Source organism: Mus caroli, unplaced genomic scaffold, assembly GCF_978045245.1.
Source record: "Mus caroli unplaced genomic scaffold, Mus_caroli_1 scaffold_6, whole genome shotgun sequence".
Classification (NCBI taxonomy): Eukaryota; Metazoa; Chordata; class Mammalia; order Rodentia; family Muridae; genus Mus; species Mus caroli.
This window is the reverse complement of record NW_028227261.1, coordinates 93919021-93938631: the sequence shown is the minus strand read 5'-3', so window position 1 is coordinate 93938631 and position 19611 is coordinate 93919021. Positions and strand designations below refer to the sequence as shown.

The 19611-nt window shown below is 39.2% G+C and overlaps 1 protein-coding gene and 1 pseudogene across 2 annotated transcripts in view; both read right to left on the bottom strand.

Annotated features, from left to right (window-relative positions):
- The window catches only part of LOC110287645 (major urinary protein 3-like), a 101851-nt pseudogene that overhangs the window by 27023 nt on the left and 55217 nt on the right, over positions 1–19611 (bottom strand). The gene's annotated exons all lie outside the window — the stretch shown is intronic.
- LOC110288638 (major urinary protein 4-like) lies at positions 15569–18351 on the bottom strand. Its single transcript, XM_029473868.2, has 6 exons — positions 18166–18351; positions 17697–17828; positions 16866–16947; positions 16196–16297; positions 15752–15853; positions 15569–15588 (listed from the first exon to the last, which is right to left on the bottom strand). Exons 1-6 carry the CDS (start codon positions 18349–18351, stop codon positions 15569–15571), a joined length of 624 nt encoding a protein of 207 aa, XP_029329728.2.

Genomic DNA, 19611 nt, shown 5'->3' with positions numbered 1-19611 from the left:
ATGTTAAAGGTCAGTCTGCAGCAGATCTCCACTGGCATCCAGTTACTTCTAGTTCTTATGCCATGGTAAAGTGGCAGGACCAATTTACTAACGAATGGAAGTGTCCAGACTCGGTCCTAATCTGGGGAAGTGGCTCAGTCTGTGTTTTTTCACATAAAGAAGATGGAGCACATGATGGCTGCCTGAGAGATTAGTTCATCAACTGGACACAGATCCTGAATTTTCTAGTAAGTATGACTCTAACCTTGATTATGGCTAAAAATCCTCTTTAGCCAAAAAGTTAAATTGGAGCACAGGCTTCAGTCCCAGAGAAGCTGCAGTCTTTCTGCAATTCTCAAAACCATCTCCCCCACACCAGGAGGCCAGAGCCTGAGCTTGATCTTTGCTAATTTGCAACTGAATGGAGTACCTGGACTTCTTCAAAGCAGCTTTTATACTGTTGCTTTTCACTGACTCACCTCTGTTTTTCAAGCAGGTCAGTTAACACCATTCAGCCTGACTACAGCAGGAGTAAAATCTGGCTTCCAACAACGCAGGTGGCAGCTATTATTATTGTCTATCAAGAAACATTCTAGTACTGATGTGGCTTTGGTCTGAATTGGGAGTATGGTATGCGATGAGGGCCTGATAGTCAGTGACAGGCAACCAGATCATGGAATCATACCAATCTAAGACAGAGGTACATGCCTAAAGGCCGTGGCTGTTGATAATACACCACAGAGCCATGTTTGTGTGAAATATAACACAAACCAGCTGCATGTAGCCTCCAGGACAGAATTGGATGATTTGGGAGGATCTGAAATCCTAAGACAGTCTTGGCTCCCAGCCACCATAATTCCCAGGCAGGACTTTAGAACATAAATAAATTTTATGCCTCAGTTCAGTTTTGTTTAATATTATTTAGGGGGGGGGAGGATGTAATCTCCTTCCAGCCTAGCAAGGCTGGCTTAGACCATCTGCCACTGAGGCAAAGCCACCTGCTGTGCTGCTTCTCATCCCTCTCCTTTGATATTCCACTACCTGATACCTGCCTGAGGTTGAACTGTTTTTCTAAGATTTTCCAGAGTTAACACCAAACTGTGATCTTCACCAGTTCCTACTAAAAAGCTGATCTGTCAACTTCACAACGAATTTGGAGTGACTGGGAATGGGCCTCCCCTCTTCTTTATAAAACATGCTCACCAACATTAAAGTTGAGATTTGTTCTGGAAAACTTGACTTAGCTCTATTCTTTCTCTAATCAGTCTAGTTCCCTCTCTTTCAGCTGGAGTCTGCCTCCTCAGCCATACCCTGTTTCTTGCTAGCCACTGGAAGGTCAGCAACACATGACAGTTCAACTTTTAATGCTCCATTGAAGAGATGTTGTTTTAAATCTAACATCTTAAAAGTCTAGTTTCTTGGATAAGAATTGCAAAAAATATTACCCCAATTTAGAAGTGTCTTAGAGGCCTGATTTCCTGGGCTGGTTCATGCCTCATGTTGTTTAAAGTGACTACAACCCTGAGTTACCAGTTTTAAGCTAACTTTCTTGTTATCAGTGTTACAATTTTTAAATCATACTCAATAACTTCTAAGCCAATAATCTATGACCAAGACATGCATAGAATATTTATACAATTAAGACAAATAAGAAACAAAATGAAGCAGTTACACAAATCTTATATATTTATACCAATCAAAGAATTTTTACTTTTCTAGGTATAATTTCAAGAGAAAAAGAACCCATTATCCCAGCTTATATGGCATCACATATTTTTCCTATTCCAGTTCCTTTCTAAATGCCTTCATTACTTCTTACCCAAATCAAATCAAATGTAAATGCCTCTGTGGTATTGTATTAGGTAGAGTTCTCTAGAGGAATAAAACATACAGCATGTATGTGATTTGTTTATTAGAATGGCTTACAGACTGTGTAGTTCAGCTAATCTACTAACAGAAAATCCAAGAATTCATTAATTGTTCAGTCCTGAAGGTTGGATGTTTTAGATGTTTTTCAGTATATGTCAGAAATCCAAAGAAGTAGGCTTTATTGGATGAAGGACCTAGGGAAAGTAACGAAGTAATAAGGGGTCTACAACACTATAGGAGAAACAAGACTATGAACTAACCAGTATGCTCCAGAACTGTGTCTCTAGTTGCAAGTGTAGCAGAGGATGGCATAGTTGGCCATCCATGGAAGGAGAGGCCCTTGGTCTTATGAAGATCATATGTCCCAGTATAGGAGAATGCTGGGGCCATCATGTGGAAGTGGGTGGGTTGGGGAACAGGGCAGGGGTAGGGTATAGGGGACTTTGGGAAAACATTTGAAATAAAAATGAAGAATATATTAGAAAAAATAAGTAGGCCCTAATACTCATGAAGGAATAGACTTGCTAGCAAGAGTAAAGAGAAGCTCTCTAGAGGGAGCTTCCTTCTTCCATGTCTTTTATATAGGCTGCCAACAGAAGGTGTGACCCAGTTTTAAAGTGTTTCTTCCATCCTCAAAAAATTCTGTATTAAAGCAGGTCTTTCCTTCTTCAATTGACATTTCTTTCTCAAAGAGATAGATTTATTATCTCTTGAAAGTGTACTGACCTGCTAAGGTTTTAGTTGACTCCAGATGTAGTTAACAACAAGAGTAGTCATTCTTATCTTCCAAATAGAAGTAATAGCCAGGTCATAATTATACCTATATAAGTATCCAAATGATAATGTCAAAAGCATTATATATTTAACAGAGTCATAATTGTGCACAATATCCCTCATATAAACATAAATGCATTATCAATTTTATACACTCGACTCAAGGAAAATTCTTTGATATCTCAAAATTTAAATATGACAACTACTGATATTCTTTTAATTGTTCTGGTATTACATGACAAAGAAAGAAAACATGAAAATCTTTATGTGTATTCTTAACGAAATACAAGTTGGGGTCCCCTGGGGCATACCGAGTTGCCTTGAGTTGTGTGCTGCCCAACCCCCACCCCAGCTCCATTGTCTAGCCACTGATCCACTGGCCTCCAACATACCTGCTCTACCTGGAATATACAGGTATATATATATATATATATATATATATATATATATATATATATATCCTGCCCCCAACCCCCTGCTCTATGTCACCTTGGGGCAAAATCAGCTGCTCTGAGACTGCCCCATGAGTTCCATTGTCCAGGCCAAGGCTGCCCACCAGAGGCCTGCTGCACCACGAATATCTAGGTTAGGCCCAATTACCTGATTACTCCTAGAGCATCCAGAAACAACCAGATAACTAAAGGTCAGCATAAGAATATAACCAACAAGAGCCACTGAAATATGCTATCTTCAGAGCATAGCTATCCTACTTAAGCAACCCTGGATATCCTAACACAACAAAAACAAAAGAAAATGACGTTGAATTCAATCTTATAAAGATGATAGAGGACTTTAAAGAAGAAATGAATAAATCCCTTAAATAAATACAGGAAAATACAATCAAATAGGTAGAGGTCTTCATCATCCCACTCTCATCAATGGACAGGTCATTGAGATATAAACAGAGAAATCATGCACCTAACAGAACTTATGAATCAAATGGATCTGACACATATCTAGAGAATATCTCACCCAAACAAAAAAGAATATATCATCTTCTTAGCATCTCATGGAACATTTTTCAAAACTGACAACATAGATGGTCACAAAGCAGCTAGTATTGTATCTCAACAGATACCAGAACATTTAAAGAACTCCTAGTGTCCTATCAGACTATCATGCATTAAATCTAGACTTCAACAACAGAAACAACAGAAAGCCAACAAACTCATGGAAACTGAATAATTCTCTACTGAATGATCTTTGAGTCAAGGAAGAAATAAAGAAAAGAATTCTCATAATAGCAATTTAAAAGTACACCTGAAAGTTCCAGGGAAAAAGGAGAAGCAAGCATACCCAGAGGAGTAGTTGGTAGGAAATTATCAAGCAGAACTGGAATCAATAATTTAGAAACAAAGAAAAGAATATAAAGAATCAAGGAAACCAAGAGCTGGTTCTTTGAAAAATTCAACAAGATAAACAAATCTTTAGCCTAACCACCTAAGAGGCAAAGAGACAGTATCCACAGAAAAACAGAATTGAAAAGGGAGATATAACAACATACACTGTGGAAATTTAAAGAATCATTCTGTCCTACTTCCAAAGCCTGTATTCCATACAATTAAAATATCTAAATGAAATGAATGACTTTCTAGATAGATACCACTTATCAAATTTAAATCAAGATCAGGTAAAGTATTTAAATAACCCTATAAGCCTTAAGGAAATAGAAACAGTCATTAAAATCTCCCATCCAAAACAAAACAATGCCCTAGGGCTCAGAGTGTGCCACTGCTCTCCATGCCCAAATCCTGCAAGGAGAGAGCTGGTCTCCCAGGAGTGCTGACACACCTGTGAACACAGGTAAGACCACTCATTTTGCTCAAAATCCTGGGCCAAGAAGGACCCACCCAGAGCCATTGGGACATAGGAACCAAGGAACATTGGAAGACAGGATCATTTTGGTTTCTGTCTGCATCCCCAACCTGACCTGTGCTACATTTCTCCATTCCCAAATTCTTCCCGGAGAGAACTGGTCTTCAGGGAGTACTGACACACAGACTCATAGTTGGGACAAGCAATAGTCAAAGACAGCAAGACCAGCTAACATCAGAGATAACTAGATGGCTTAAGGCAAGTGCAAGAACCTTAAAACAGAAACCAAAGGTACTTGGTATCATCAGAAACCAGTTCTTCCACCACAGGAATTCCTAGATACCCCAAAACATCAGAAAATCAAGAATAGGATGTATATAGGATTTAGACGATGCTCTACTGTGCTCCACCAAGCTCAACACTTTTATGAGGATTATGGGGATCAAACTCAGGACCTCACCCTTCACAGCAAGCTCTTGACCAGTTGAGCTGTCATCACAGCCGTGGGCCCTTTTTGATACAACAGTCAATCTAGCTGAATACTTTAATGTTTGAAGCTGAGACCTTTCCTTCCTCCCTAAAACTATGTTCCCAAGAGATTTGGAGAAATAACAACCCTTTTATTCTCTCTCATACCTCAGATTAAAATGTAAACATTTCCTTGGTTCTATCTCCTACCAAATACACAGCCCCAAACCAAGCATTGCATTTGCGGCTTAGGTTGTTGCTCCCACAGCATAGAGTATCCTCTGCTTGTCTTCAAATTTTAGTATCACCACATGAAAGGTCACTAGGAGATATTTGTAAGTAAAATAAGGTTGGTTTTATGAGTACTACTGATGTTGGGAAGATACACCTGAGGGCATCCTCAGGCATCTCAGACGAAATCTGAATTGGGGAGGTAGCTGAGTTGCTAAGGCATTAGCCATGAAAGCCTGAGGCCCTCTCTTTGGATCTCCAGCATCTTTGGATCTCCACAGAAGAAGCCTAGTGACACAAGTACTGTATGTAATCCCAGCACTGAGGAACAGGGAGATCCTGGGGTTTTCTTGGCAGTAGGTCTAGCCACATTCATAAGCTCTTGGTGAAGAGAAAGACTCTGTCTCAGAAAACTAGGTGGAGAATGAGAGAGGAAGACACTTGACCTCAACATCTGGCTTCTAGATATACACATGCCCAGATGCACATGTGCCTTCACACATAGCTCTGCACACACACAAACATGACAATCTTTTTTTGTGTTTTATTTTATATGTATTTTCTTTTTTTATTAGATATTTTCTTTATTTACGTTTCAAATGATATCCCATTTCCTGATTTCTCCTCTGAAAACCCCCTATTCCCTCCCCTCTTCCCTGATTACCAACCCACACACTCCTGCTTCCTCTCTCATATCATCTGCTTATAGTGATATTTTGACTTGTTTCTTTCCAGTTAGCATCCCTTTGACCTCCTTTTGTTGTCTAATTGCCCTGGCTATGATTTCGAGTACTATATTGAATAGGTAGTGAGAGAGAGGGGAGCCTTGTCTCATCTCTGATTTCAGTGGGATTGCTTCAAGTCTCTCTCCATGTAGTTTAAAGTTGGCTACTGGTTTGGTGTGTATTTTTTCCTTTCAATTTGTTTATATAGTGGAGTACATTGATGGATTTCCATATAATGAACCATCCCTGCATTCCTGGAATGAAACCTACTTGATCATGATGGTTGATGATTTTGATGTGTTCTTATTAGGTTTTTGAGAATTTTATTTATCATTTTTTGCATCAATATTCATAAGGAATATTGACCTGAGTTTCTCTTTCTTTGTTGGTTCATTGTGTGGTTTAAATACAAAGATAACTGTGGCTCTATTGAACAAATTGGGTAGTATTCCTTCCGTTTCTATGTTTGTGGACTACTTTAAGGAGTATTGGTATTAGGTCTTCTTTGAAGGTCTGATAGAACTTTGCACCAAACCCATCAGGTTCTGGGCTTTTTTTTTTTTGGTTGGGGGACTATTAATGACTGTTTCTATTTCTTTAGGGCATATGGGACAGTTTAGATCATTTATCTGATCCTGATTTAACTTTGGTACCTGGTAACTGTCTAGAAAATTGTCCATTTCATCCAGATTTGCCAGTTTTGTTGACTATAATTTTTATGTATGTATATATGTATGTATGTATGTATGTATGTATGTATGTATGTATGTATGTATTTACTTTGGATTTCCTCAGTTTCAGTTGTTATGTCTCCCTTTTCATTTCTGATTTTGTTAACTTGGATAGTGCCTCTGTGCTGTCTAGTTACTCTGGCGAAGGGTTTATTTATCATGTTGATTTTCTCAAGGAACCATCTCTAGGTTTGGTTGACTCTTTGAATAGTTCTTTTTTTTCTCTTGGTTGATTTTAGCCCTGAGTTTTATTATTTCCTGTTGTCTACTCTCTTGGGTGTATTTGCTTCTTTTTGTTCTAGTCTTTCAATTGTGCTTTCAAGCTGCTAGTTTATGATCTCTCCAGTTTCTTTTTGGAGCACTCAGAGCTATGAGTTTTCCTCTTAGCACTGCATTCATTGTGTCCCATAAGTTTGGTTATGCTGTTGCTTCATTTTTATTAAACTGTAAAGACTCTCTAATTTCTTTCTTATTTCTTCCTTAGCGAAGTTATTTTTGAGTAGTGTTTTGTTCAGCTTCCATGTGTATGTATGCTTTCCATTGTTTTTGTTGGTATTTAAGACCAGCCTTAGTCCATGGTAATCTCATAGGATGGATGGGATTATTTCAATTGTCTTGTAGTTGTTGAAGCCTATTACCTGACGAATTATATGGTCAGTTTTGGAGAAGGCACTGTGAGGTGACCAGAAGAAGATATATTCTTTTGCTTTAGGATAAAATGTTTAACACATATGTGTTTATTCAATTTTGTTCATAACTTCTGTTAGTTTCACTGTGTCTCTGTTTAGTTTCAGTTTCCAGGATCTGTCCATTGATGAGAGTGGGGTTTAAAGTCTCTCACTGTTATTGTGTGAGTTGCAATGTGTGCTTTGAAGTTTTGTAAAGTTTCTTTTATGAATGTGGGTTGCCTTGCATTAGGAGCATTGATGTTCAGAATTGAGACTTTTCTTAGTAGATTTTTTCTTTGATGAATATGAAGTGTCCTTCCTTATCTTTTTTGATAACTACAGGATGAAAGTCAATTTTCCTTGATATTAGAATGGCTACTCCAGCTTGGTTTTTGGGGAAAATTTGCTTGGAGAATTATTTTCCAATTTTTTACTCTTAGGCAGTGTCTGTGTTTATCACTGATGTGGGTTTCCTGTTTGCAGCAAAATATTGGATCCTTTTTAAGTATCCAGGCTTTAGTCCACGTCTCTTATTGGAGTATTAAGGAATAGTAATTTTTGCTTCCTGTTATTTTTGTTGTTAGAGGTGCAATTAGGTTAAGATGACTATCTTCTTTTTGGTTTTCTAAAAGATTACTTTCTTGACTGTTCTAGCGTGTAGTTTCACTCCTTTTTTGGAATTTTCCATTTATTATCCTTTGAAGAGTTGTATGTGTTGAAAGATATGGTGTAAATTTGTTTTTATCATGGAATATCTTGGTCTCTTTGTCTATAGAAATTGAGAGTTTTTCTAGGCATAGTAGCCTGGGCTGGCATTTGTTTTCTCTAAGAATCTGTATGCTATCTTCCCAGGATCTTCTGACTTTTGCAGTTCCTGGTGAGAAGTCTGGTGTAATTCTGATAGTCTGGTGTAATTTTGATGTGTCTGCCTTTATGTGGTACTTGACCTTTTCCCCTTACTGCTTTTAATATTCTTTCTTTGCTTTGTGCATTTGGTGTTTTGATTATTATGTGACAGGAGGAATTTCTTTTCTAGTCTAACCTATGTGTTGTTCTTTTTGCTTCCTGTGTGTTCATGGACATCTTTTTTCTTTAGGTCTGGGAAAATGTCTTTTATAATTTTGTTGAAAATATTTACTGGCCCTTTAAGTTGGGAATGTTTGCTCTTTTCTATACCTATTATCCTTAGGTTTTGTCTTCTCATTGTGTCCTGGATTTCCTGGATGTTTTGAGATAAGATCTATTTGCATTTTGCATTTTCTTTGACAGTTGTTTCAATGTTTTCTATAGTATATTTTGTACCTGAGATTCTCTCCTCTATTTCTTCTCTTCTTTTAGTGATGCTTGCATCTAAGACTCCTAATCTCTTTCCTAGGATTTCTATCTCTCTAATTTCTCCCTTTGTGATTTCTTTATTGTTTCTACTTCCATTTTTAGACCCTAGATTGTTTTCTTCACTTCTTTCACCTATTTGGTGTGTTTTCCTGTAATTTTTTTTGTCTTTTTCCAATTTTTATCAAATGCTATCTCCAAAGTCCCCTATACCCTCCTCGCCTACCACTCCCTTACCCACCCACTCCCAATTCTTTGCCCTGCCATTTCCCTAAACTGGGTCATATGATCTTCACAAGACCAAGGGCCTCTCCTCCCATTAATGGCTGACTAGGCCATCTTCTACTACATATGCAGCTAGAGACATGAGCTCTTGGGGAACTGGATAGTTCATATTGTTGTTCCATCTATAGGGTTGCAGACACCTTTAGCTCCTTGGGTACATTTTCTAGTTCCTCCATTGGGAGCCCTGTGTGCCATCCAATAGCTGACTGCGAGCAACCACTTCTGTGTTTGCCAGGCACTGGCATTGCCTCACAAGAGACAGTATATCAGGGTCCTTTCAGCAAAATCTTGCTGGCAAATGCAATATTGTCTGCTTTTGGTAGCTGATTATTAGATGGATCCCCATGTGCAGCAGTCTCTCAATCGTCCATCCATTTGTCTCAGCTCCAAACTTTGTCTCTTTAACTCCTTCCATTGGTGTTTTGTTCCCAGTTCTAAGAAGAGGCGAAGCATCCACACTTTGGTCTTCATTCTTCTTGAGTTTCATGTGTTTTGCAAATTGAATCTTGGGTATTCTATGTCTCTGGGCTAATATCCACATATCAGTGAGTTCAAATCAAGTGACTTCCTTTCTGATTGGGTTACCTCACTCAGGATGATACCCTCAAGATCTAACCATTTGCCTAGGAATTTCATAAATTCATTCTTTTTAATGGCTGAGTAGTAATCCATTGTGTAAATGTACCACATTTTCTGTATCCATTCCTCTGTTAATGGACATCTGTGTTCGTTCTAGATTCTGGCTATTATAAATAAGACTGCTAAGAACTTAGTGGAGCATGTTTCCTTATTACCAGTTGGAACATCTTCTGGATATATGCACAGGAGAGGTATTGCGGGATCCTTTGGTAGTACTATGTCCAATTTTCTGAGGAACCACCAGACTGATTTCCAGAGTGGTTGTACAAGCTTGCAATAACACCAACAATGGAGGAGTGTTCCTCTTTCTCCACATCCACACCAGCATCTGCTGTCCCGTGAATTTTTGATCTTAGCTATTCTGAGTGGTGTAAGGTGGAATCTTAGGGTTGTTTTGATTTGCATTTCCCTGATGATTAAGGCTGTTGAACATTTTTTCAGATGCTTCTCAGCCATTCAATATTCCTCAGTTGAGAATTCTTTGTTTAGCTCTGTGCTCCATTTTTAATGGGATTATTTAATTTTCTGGAGTCTACCTTCTGGAGTTCTCTATATATATTGGATATTAGTCCCCTATCTGATTTAGGATTGGTAAAAATCCTTTCCCGATTTGTTGGTGACCTTTTTGTCTTATTGACAGTGTCTTTTGTCTTACAGAAAATTTGCAACTTTATGAGGTCCCATTTGTCAATTCTCAATCTTACAGCACAAGCCATTGCTGTTCTATTCAGGAATTTTCCCCCTGTGCCCATCTTCAAGGCGTTTCCTCACTTTCTCCTCTGTAAGTTTCAGTGTCTCTGTTTTTATGTGGAGATCCTTGATCCACTTAGACTTGAACTTAATACAATGAGGTAAGAATGGATCAATTTGCATTCTTCTACATGATAACAGCCAGTTGTTCCAGCACCATTTGTTGAAAATGCTGTCTTTTTTCCACTGGATAGTTTTAGCTCCCTTGTCGAAGATCAAGTGACCATAGGTGTGTGGGTTCAAGTCTATTACATTGGTCTACCTGTCTGTGGCTATACCAGTACCATGCAGTTTTTAATCACAATTGCTTTGTAGTACAGCTTTAGGTCAGGCATGGTGATTCCACCAGAGGTTCTTTTATAATTGAGAAGAGTTTTTGCTGTCCTAGGTTTTTTGTTATTCCAGATGAATTTGCAAGTTGCCCTTTCTAATTCATTGAAGAATCGAGTTGGAATTTTGATGGGGATTGCATTGAATCTGTAGACTGCTTTTGGCAAGTTAGCATTTTTTACTATACTGATCCTGCCAATCCATGAGGATGGGAGATCTTTACATCTTCTGAGGCCTTCTATGATCACTTTCTTCAGAGGCTTGACGTTCTTATCATACAGATCTTTCACTTCCTTACTTAGAGTCACACCAAGGTATTTTATATTATTTATGACTCTTGTGAAGGATGTTGTTTTCCTAATTTCTTTCTCAACCTGTTTATCCTTTGTGTCGAGAAAGACCATTGATTGGTTTGAGTTAATTTTATATCCAGCTACTTAACTGAAGCTGTTTATCAGGTTTAGAAATTCTCTGGTGGAATTTTTAGGGTCACTTATATATACTATCATATCATCTGCAAAGAGTGATATTTTGACTTCTTCCATTCCAATATTTATCCCCTTGACCTCCTTTTGTTGTCTAATTCCTCTGGCTAGGACTTCAAGTACTATATTGAATAGGTAGGGAGAAGGTGGGCAGCTTTGTCTAGTCTCTGATTTTAGTGGGATTGCTTCAAGCTTCTCTCCATATACTTTGATATTGGCTAGTGGTTTGCTGTATATATATATATATATATATATATATATATATATATATATATATATATATATATTATGTTTAGGCATGGGTCTTGAATTCATGATCTTTCGAAGACTTTTATCATGAAGGGGTGTTGTATTTTGTCAAATGCTTTCTCAGCATCTAACAAGATGATCATATAGTTTTTCTCTCTGAGTTTGTATATATAGTGGATTACATTGATGGATTTCCATATATTAAAACATCCCTGCACCCCTGAAATGAAACATACTTGGTCATGATTGATGATTCTTTTGATGTGTTCTTGGATTATTCGTAGGTTTGGTCTTACCATTGTGTCCTAGATTTCCTGGATGTTTTGAGTTAGGATCTTTTTGCATTTTGTGTTTTCTTTGATTGATGTGTCCATGTTCTCTATGGAATCTTCTGCACCTGAGATTCTCTCTTCCATCTCTTGTATTCTGTTGCTGATGCTTGCATCTATGGTTCCTGATTTCTTTACTAGTGTTTCTATCTCCAGAGTTGTCTCCCTTTGGGTTTTCTTTATTATTTCTACTTCCACTTTTAGATCCTTGATGGTTTCTTTTTTCAATTCTATCACCTGTTTTGTAGTGTTTTCCTGTAACTCTCTAAGGGATTTTTGTGTTTCCTCTTAAAGGCTTCTAGCCTTTTACCTGTGTTTTCCTGTATTTTGTTTTTAAACTCGTCCATCATCATCATGACAAGTGACTTTAGATCCATGTCTTGCTTTTCTGGTGTGATGGTATATCCAGGACCTGCTATGGTGGGAGAGTTTGAAGAGTTACTGATGAAGCCAAGTAACCTTGATTTCTGTTGTTTCTGTTTTTACGCTTGCCCCCTGCCATCTGATTATCTCAAGTGCTTGCTGCCCTCAATATATCTGATGGGAGCCTGTCCTTCCTATAATCCCTGGTGTTTCAGGACTCCTCAGAGTCCAGATTTCTCTGTGATCCTTTGATTGTAAGCTCCTGTGAACCTGAGATTCTGGGTGTGTCAGAGTTCTTGGTAGTCAAGCTCCTCTGAGACCGTGAAATACTGGTGTGACCCAGCTCCTGTTATCCTGGGATGCTGTTATTCTAAGTTCCTGGGTGTGTTTCAGTGCCTGGAAATGGTGTCTCCTTTGAGAAACATGGAGCTGTCTAGTCTGTTCAAAACCAAGGTAAATCAGAACTGATCAAAAAGAACGTGAGCCTGTGGTCAGGAAGGCTCTGGTGTCCTTGTTCCTGCTGTCACAGGCCCATCATAATTGGATTGTAACTGATGTTGCGTTCTGCTCATGAGTGATCCTAAGATCTCATGGGGAGTCCTCTAGGGACTGTAAGGGTCTCTGCGGACCCTGAGCCCAAGGTCTCTCCTAGTTGAACATGTGTACAGAGGACTGTGGAAGAGCTCAAGCTCCGGGTGTAAATGGTGACTGAAAGGATCCTGTCTCAGCTGCACCTCTTTTTCTGTGCCTCATTCACTCTTTGTTGGCCCTTCCCTGGAGAGTTAATAATGAGAAAGTGGCTATCTCACTTCCCAGTCTGTGAGTGAAAGCACTTCGTGGAGAACAGATTTTTCTTATCTGGGCCTGTGCTCAGCTGACAATCTTTATAAAAGGAATGAAGCAAGGAACTCCTGTAGGGTTCAGGGATGTCTCAGGCACTCTACGTTGGGTGCAATTGGGGAATTACACCTCAGTGATTAAATAGCCCATTGTATCCTATTTATAATAAGTGAACATAAACATAAAGCTAAGTCTGCAATTGGTAAAGATGTAGCTGTCACTGATTTTAGCCAGAGGACAGACACCATTTTAGATGGCAAAATGATCTTGTGTTTACAATTTCAGGATGATGGTACCTAATGTTGATATTTTGTGAGGTTATTTATTCCTGATAAGACATTTGGGCCAACCATGAGCATCAACCAGCTTTTTCAAGTGGAAACTCCTAGATCTAGCTGTCAGGCCAGTCCTTAGGTGTCAGTAGCTGCTTTGATCTTTAGAATGGTTGTTCCTATCACTTTGGCAGCTACAGATAGTTGTGTTCTTGGTGGATGCTATGTAAGTTTGGGGAACTTTCCTCAAAATAACTCTGCTTCATCCCTGGTTCCTCTGAGTGTGCATGCTCATGTGGCATCCTTGGACCTTTGTGACACTTGCCCCCAACCCTCTATGCTCCCTTAGCTGTAATCGACCACCAGATCACAAAAAATTGTACAGTTCTACTGATTCAACCCTCACCTCTTCTCTGTCTTCTCCCTTTACAAGGGGATTGCTTTGCCTGAGGTTTCAAATTCCTTTGTTGGCTTTGAATGTTTTCACTATTTCACACCTTTTAGAATAAGTGCTTGGTGTTGATAGGGAGAGAATTTAAGGTGAACTCAAGCTGCCATTTTGACCTGGGAATAACCAAAGATTTCCTATATCTTTCTCTTGGTTGTGGTCTTTGAGGTATGGTAGCATTTTCAAGCATTTTCTGTCTTCAACAGAGTCCTGTATTGGAACTCTTACTTAACTATGTAAGTATTCTGATTGATAGCTTTGTTTATGAACATATTTTTTTGTCTCTTAAATTTTTGCAAGTCTAAAAGTGAAAAGCTGGGCATGGTAGTCCATGAATGTAGTTGAAGCCACTTAGGAGGCTTTGGTCAGAGAATGACTTGGACCCACCCATCAGAGCAGTTGTGGGGAGGGAGGAATTTCATCATAATTGCTTGGATTTCTTAATAGTGTTTTGCCATCTTTTAGCAAACTACAGCAAGAACTTGTTTCATGTATCCCGAGCCGAACCAATTAAATCTCTTGATCTAGGGGCCAGAGTATGCTATGGGCAGCTATACACCTTTTTCTTTGTATCCAATGGGATCTTAATTACCAAACCTCACCCACTTTAGCCCACCCCCTTGCCATATCCTGAAACATGTTGAGCAGGCATAACTTAGGAATATGTGTCTCTCCTATGCTCTGTTGGAAAAGAGGCTATGGATTGAGGAATGGTACAGCAAGTGTCATGGTCCCATGGTCCTCATAAATCACTAAATCAGGAGAGCTAAAGAGCTAAATCAGGGCTTGGGATTGCTGCAGGGGAGGCAAAATCCTGAAATGCAGGTTTTATTTGGGGCCATAAGAAAGGATCTTGAGTATAGGACTCAGTAGGTCCCCTCATTCACTCACTGTCAGCCCCACATTTTTCTAGACACAGAGACATATATTTAAGTGCAAGGGTAATCATTTATTGAACAGGAAGAGGAAGAAATTCCTGGAGAATTGCAATGGGTGTGTCAAAGAGAAATTTAAAGAAAGTCTTTGATTCTTGATGAGTTATCCTAGGTAACATGCTGGAGAGACTGGGATTGCACTTCTCTGTGACAAACAATGGAAAGCAGATCACAGAACTTGTCACCGGATGCTGTATGGATAGGAAGGGGTGATACTGGAGTACTGGTGAGAAGTCTCCACTCAACACAGGGTAAGCCAGGAAGAAAGAATGCAGAAACTCATTAAGCACTTTTGGATTGACTTCGGGACTGAAGGACTTTCTATTATATAGGACACAGGGGATGAAGAAATGGATCTTCTCTTGCAATCTAACTGGAATTATTTGCCAGAACACAGGGATGAAAAGCAGTATAAATCACCATAATGCAATCTGTGGCTTGCCTCTTTGTCATAAGAAGGTCTGAAGAATGTCAGGTAAATTGTGGAATAATGATAAAAGCCTTGGCTACATTTAATGACTTGACACATTATATGAGTGAAGTCTTGGAATGGATGAGAAGGGAGGGCCAGATAAGACTGCTTTTCAGACTGGTGGAGAAGTGGTGATCAGTTATATCCACTCCCAGGTAAGAAACTAAGGTTGTACAGAGTGCAGATTAAGATGTTACTATCTTGAGTAGGGTGGAGGGGGACCACACACACTGAAGAGCAGCTGTATCACATCCTGCTACTCTCTCTGTTAATTATATTGAACCCATTGCTGAGCCTTTTTTACACAACCATACAGCAACTATGTAAAACTCAAATCCTTATTTACTTGCCTAAGTGCTTGAGTCACTTTACTTCAAAGCTCAAAGAAGGACTAGATCTCATATCCAGATAATTGAAAGCCAATTTTCAAGCATTCCTCAAAGATTCATAATTAAACTATTTTTATTTTAATTTGGGCACCCAATACTAATACTTTTGGAAGGGCCTCTCCATGTACACCAACCCCTCCTTGCTCTCATTGGATATTGCCCACCTGGAGGCTCAAGTCATTCTACTCTCTCAGGCCTCGAGGCAGTGATCTATAGCAGAGAACAAAAACATGTTCAGGTACTAGGTCCACATTGTTTCCCCAAGAGAAAGGATAGGACTCTCCAGTGTTCTAAAATGACTGGTAGCCAACTGGGTTAGTTTCCTCTATGATAACATATTCAGTATGAGAAATATAAATGAATTCTGACTTACTGGCATTGCATAGGTCAATGATATTTTCTCTAAGGATTCCATGCTCCTCACATAGTTTTGCAAACTTTTCCTTAATGTCTTCACTCAAATCTGGTCCTTGGCCTGTGAGAAGAGCAACAGTGAGTATAGAAGATTTATCATGTATATTGACCACAGCCTCAGTGAGGAGACAAGGGCTTCCCCATAGGCATGGGTAAATGGGTGGCATCATGATTGATAGGCATTGGTATGATCTATCCTGGATTTGACATCCATAGAATATCCTTCTGTCACACTGAGAGGTTTCAGAGTGCTTCCATCACTATGCTCGAGGCATGACGAAGGTGAGCATCAATCTTCAGGAGGTGAGAAAGAGGCAGGACCAAGCTGGGAAGACCATATTAAAGTTTGAAGTTCTTTCTTTTTTCCCAACCCAAGAACAGTGTCTATGTGAAAATAATTTACCAAAGAGTTCCATAAGCTGGAAGGTTTTTCCCATCCTGAGATGAAACATAGCATAATTATCATAGTCTGTCTTAAGTATAGTAAATGTATTGAATTCATCATCTGTGGAGGAAATGGAACACAGCTCAGAAATTCTTTGTTGTGCAGTAAATGGTGGATTTTCTTTTCTTGTTCTACCCCAAATATAAAATCATTAAATTACATATCCTGGAAGATATGAGTGAAGAGTCTGAGCCTTTCTGTGTTTAGCTTTCTAAACTTCAAGAAGTAACTTCTAAAAAAGGGACTCTGAGATGTCCAGACCACTAGTGAACAGTCAGCCACAGGAGCACCACTCTCTCATCTTCTCATAGGCTTATCTACCTCCCTCATCAACCTCAAGGAACAGGTTTCTATCTTTTATAATCTTGCTGTATCAAATATCTGCTGCTACACCCTGAATGATATGCACCTCTGCTAGCTACAGACAAATTGCATCTCCCCCTACTTATCCCACTTGTCTGCCACAGGGTGTTAACTATTAGATGGTACCTATTTGACTAGTAGGTGCAAGTCCCTGTGTTCAAACTCTAGCAACACACACACACACACACACACACACACACACACACACACTAAAGGTATTATGGTTTACTAATCTTATATAGATATAGACATTTTATATACTCACATGTCACAGAATATTCATCAGTCTTTTCTGTTTTGTCAGCAACCAAAAATATTTCGGAGCACTCTTCATCTATAAGGTAAAACTGAGTGAGCTGTTGTGTAAGGGATTTTGATCTGGATGGCTTCTTGACTCTGTACTCTTATACACATCTCCAGTTTCTGTTTCCATTTAACTTTTGACTATTTTTGTAAAATTAACAGAAGGGTTTTATTTAAATTATTTCCTTCATATCTGATGATTTAGCAATCAGAAATTTTCCTTATAATTAAAAAAATAATAAAATGACAATGACTTCTCATTCTTACTACAACTGCAACTACTTCCAAGTTTCATCAGTGCCAACCTTCAGTGTAGATTATCAGCCAGATTTCTACCATTTGCCTCAAATTAGCCCTCTGTAATGTGACCTGATGTGATTCCCTGTACCACAAAGGAGAATTATTATTATCGTGTTACTGCAGGAAAAGGCAAGTAGAAAGGGGTGGATTTCTTTTCCTAACAACTAGTAATAATCCATGATCACATAATCTTAACTTGTGATATACTGTCTCATTAATGTGGTTTCAAAAGAGTCTCTGATCTTTTCTTATCGAACTCCTAGTGAATTAATTCCTGTCACCAACTCTTGTCTATGACTTTTGTAAAACCCCTGGTTATGAGATCTTTGTTCAGTGTCACATGGAGCGTTCTAGTTTTGGATACAGACTCAGGATGTGTGTACAGATTTACATACTGAGAGGCATCACTTCCCCGAATCCTGAGTGTTTGTTCGTGTGAGACTATACCATGTTTTCATTTGTTCTTTCTCAGCTAGGAGCATCTCACTTACACAGTATGGAGTTTAAAAGCTAAGGAATTCTCCAAGAAATGGATGTGCTCCAGAAAATGTCTCATGCTGCCATGTTCTTCTACCTTTTCTCTTTGGTCAGAGGCCAGGAGAATAGAAAACCACTCCCCATTAATCTGCAATAGATAAGCAAATGGTTAAGGGAGAAGGGGCAGTGAAAACTCACAAAAATGTTTCTACTTGAACTCAACTTATGCTTTAGGGCCTGAGTATACACAGGGGTAGATCTCATGCCAGTTGTCACAATACTTACCATACCGTCCCTGACTCTCAGTGAGAACAGAGGTCCTCCAACATTGTTAGATCTGAATAGCTGGTCTTACTTCAAGGTCTGAAGCCATTCATTTGTCTAATAGATTGGGACACTATCCCCATCCCTTCACAGGACCCACTTGGCTTCAAGATTACCCCAAAGCACATTCAGAATCAGAAGTTACTATTCACTGATCATACCTTTTCTACATTAAGATTCCTTCCCATAGAACTAGCTTCTTCTGCACGGACAGAGACTAGGGTCAGTCCAAAACACAGCAGCAGCAGCAGCAGCAGCAGCAGCAGCAGCAGCAGCAGCAGCAGCAGCAACAGCAGCAGCAGCAGCACCAGTAGCAGCTGCAGAAGCAGCAGCAGCAGCAGCTTCATTTTTGGTAGGGAATAGAATTGACTGTCTGTCAGGATCATGTCTTTCAGGTTGTGGTGCCTACACTCTACTCACCAGCTCCTTTGCTTGTCATTGTATACTCTCTGGGTTCAGTGGGTTTTTTTTTTTTTTAGTTTCCGTATGAGTCTTCTTTACCTCAGTCAGGCTTTGTGGAATGTTTACTCATTTATTGATGAGAGGCCAAGGATTGTTCCTGTTTTTTGGAGGCTGATTATGGGATGGATCCCTGGATATAGCAGTCTCTAGATGGTCCATCCTTATGTCTCAGCTCCAAACTTTGTCTCTGTAACTGCTTCCATGGGTGTTTTGTTCCCAATTCTAAGAAGGGGCAAAGTGTCCACACTTTGATCTTCATTCTTCTTGAGTTTCATGTGTTTTGCAAATTGTATCTTATATCTCAGGCATTCTCAGTTTCTGGGCTAATATCCACTTATCAGTGAGTACATATCATTTGAGTTCTTTTGTGATTGGGTTACCTCACTCAGGATGATGCCCTCCAGGTCCAACCGTTTGCCTAGGAATTTTATAACTTCATTCTTTTTAATAGCTGAGTAGTACTCCATTGTGTAAATATACCACGTTTTTTGTGTCCATTCCTCTGTTGAGGGGCATCTGGTTTCTTTCCAGCTTCTGGCTATTATAAATAAGGCTGCTATGAATAAAGTGGAGCATGTGTCTTTCTTACCAGTTGGAACATCTTCTGGATATATGCCCAGGAGAGGTATTGCTGGATCCTCTGGTAGTACTATGTCCAATTTTCTGAGAAACCACCAGACTAATTTCCAGAGTGGTTGTACAAGTTTGCAATCCCACCAACAATGGAGGAGTGCTCCTCTTTCTCCACATCCTCGCCAGCATCTTCTATCACCTGAATTTTTTATCTTAGCCATTCTGACTGGTGTGAGATGGAATCTGAGGGTTGTTTGATTTGCATTTCCCTGGTGATTAAGAATGCTGAACATATTTTCAGGTGCTTCTCAGCCATTCAGTATGAATTCTTTGTTTAGCTCTGAGCCCCATTTTTTAATGGGGTTATTTGATTTTCTGGAGTCTACCTTCTTGAGCTCTTTATATATATTGGATAATAGTCCCCTATCTGATTTAGGATAGGTAAAGATACTTTACCAATCTGTCGGTGGCCTTTTTGTCTTATTGACTGTGTCTCTTGGCTTAAAGAAGCTTTGCAGTCTCATGAGGTCCCATTTATCAATTCTCGATCTTACAGCACAAGCCATTGCTGT

Coding starts and splice junctions, on each gene's coding strand:
- LOC110288638 (XM_029473868.2), bottom strand. CDS start 18,351: ATGAAGCTGCTGCTGCTGCTGCTTCTGCAGCTGCTACTGGTGCTGCTG. Junction 17,829..18,165: donor GGAATCTTAATGTAGAAAAG/GTATGATCAGTG, acceptor TATCTATTGCAG/ATTAATGGGGAGTGGTTTTC. Junction 15,589..15,751: donor CATTGACCTATGCAATGCCA/GTAAGTCAGAAT, acceptor TCTCTGCTATAG/ATCACTGCCTCGAGGCCTGA.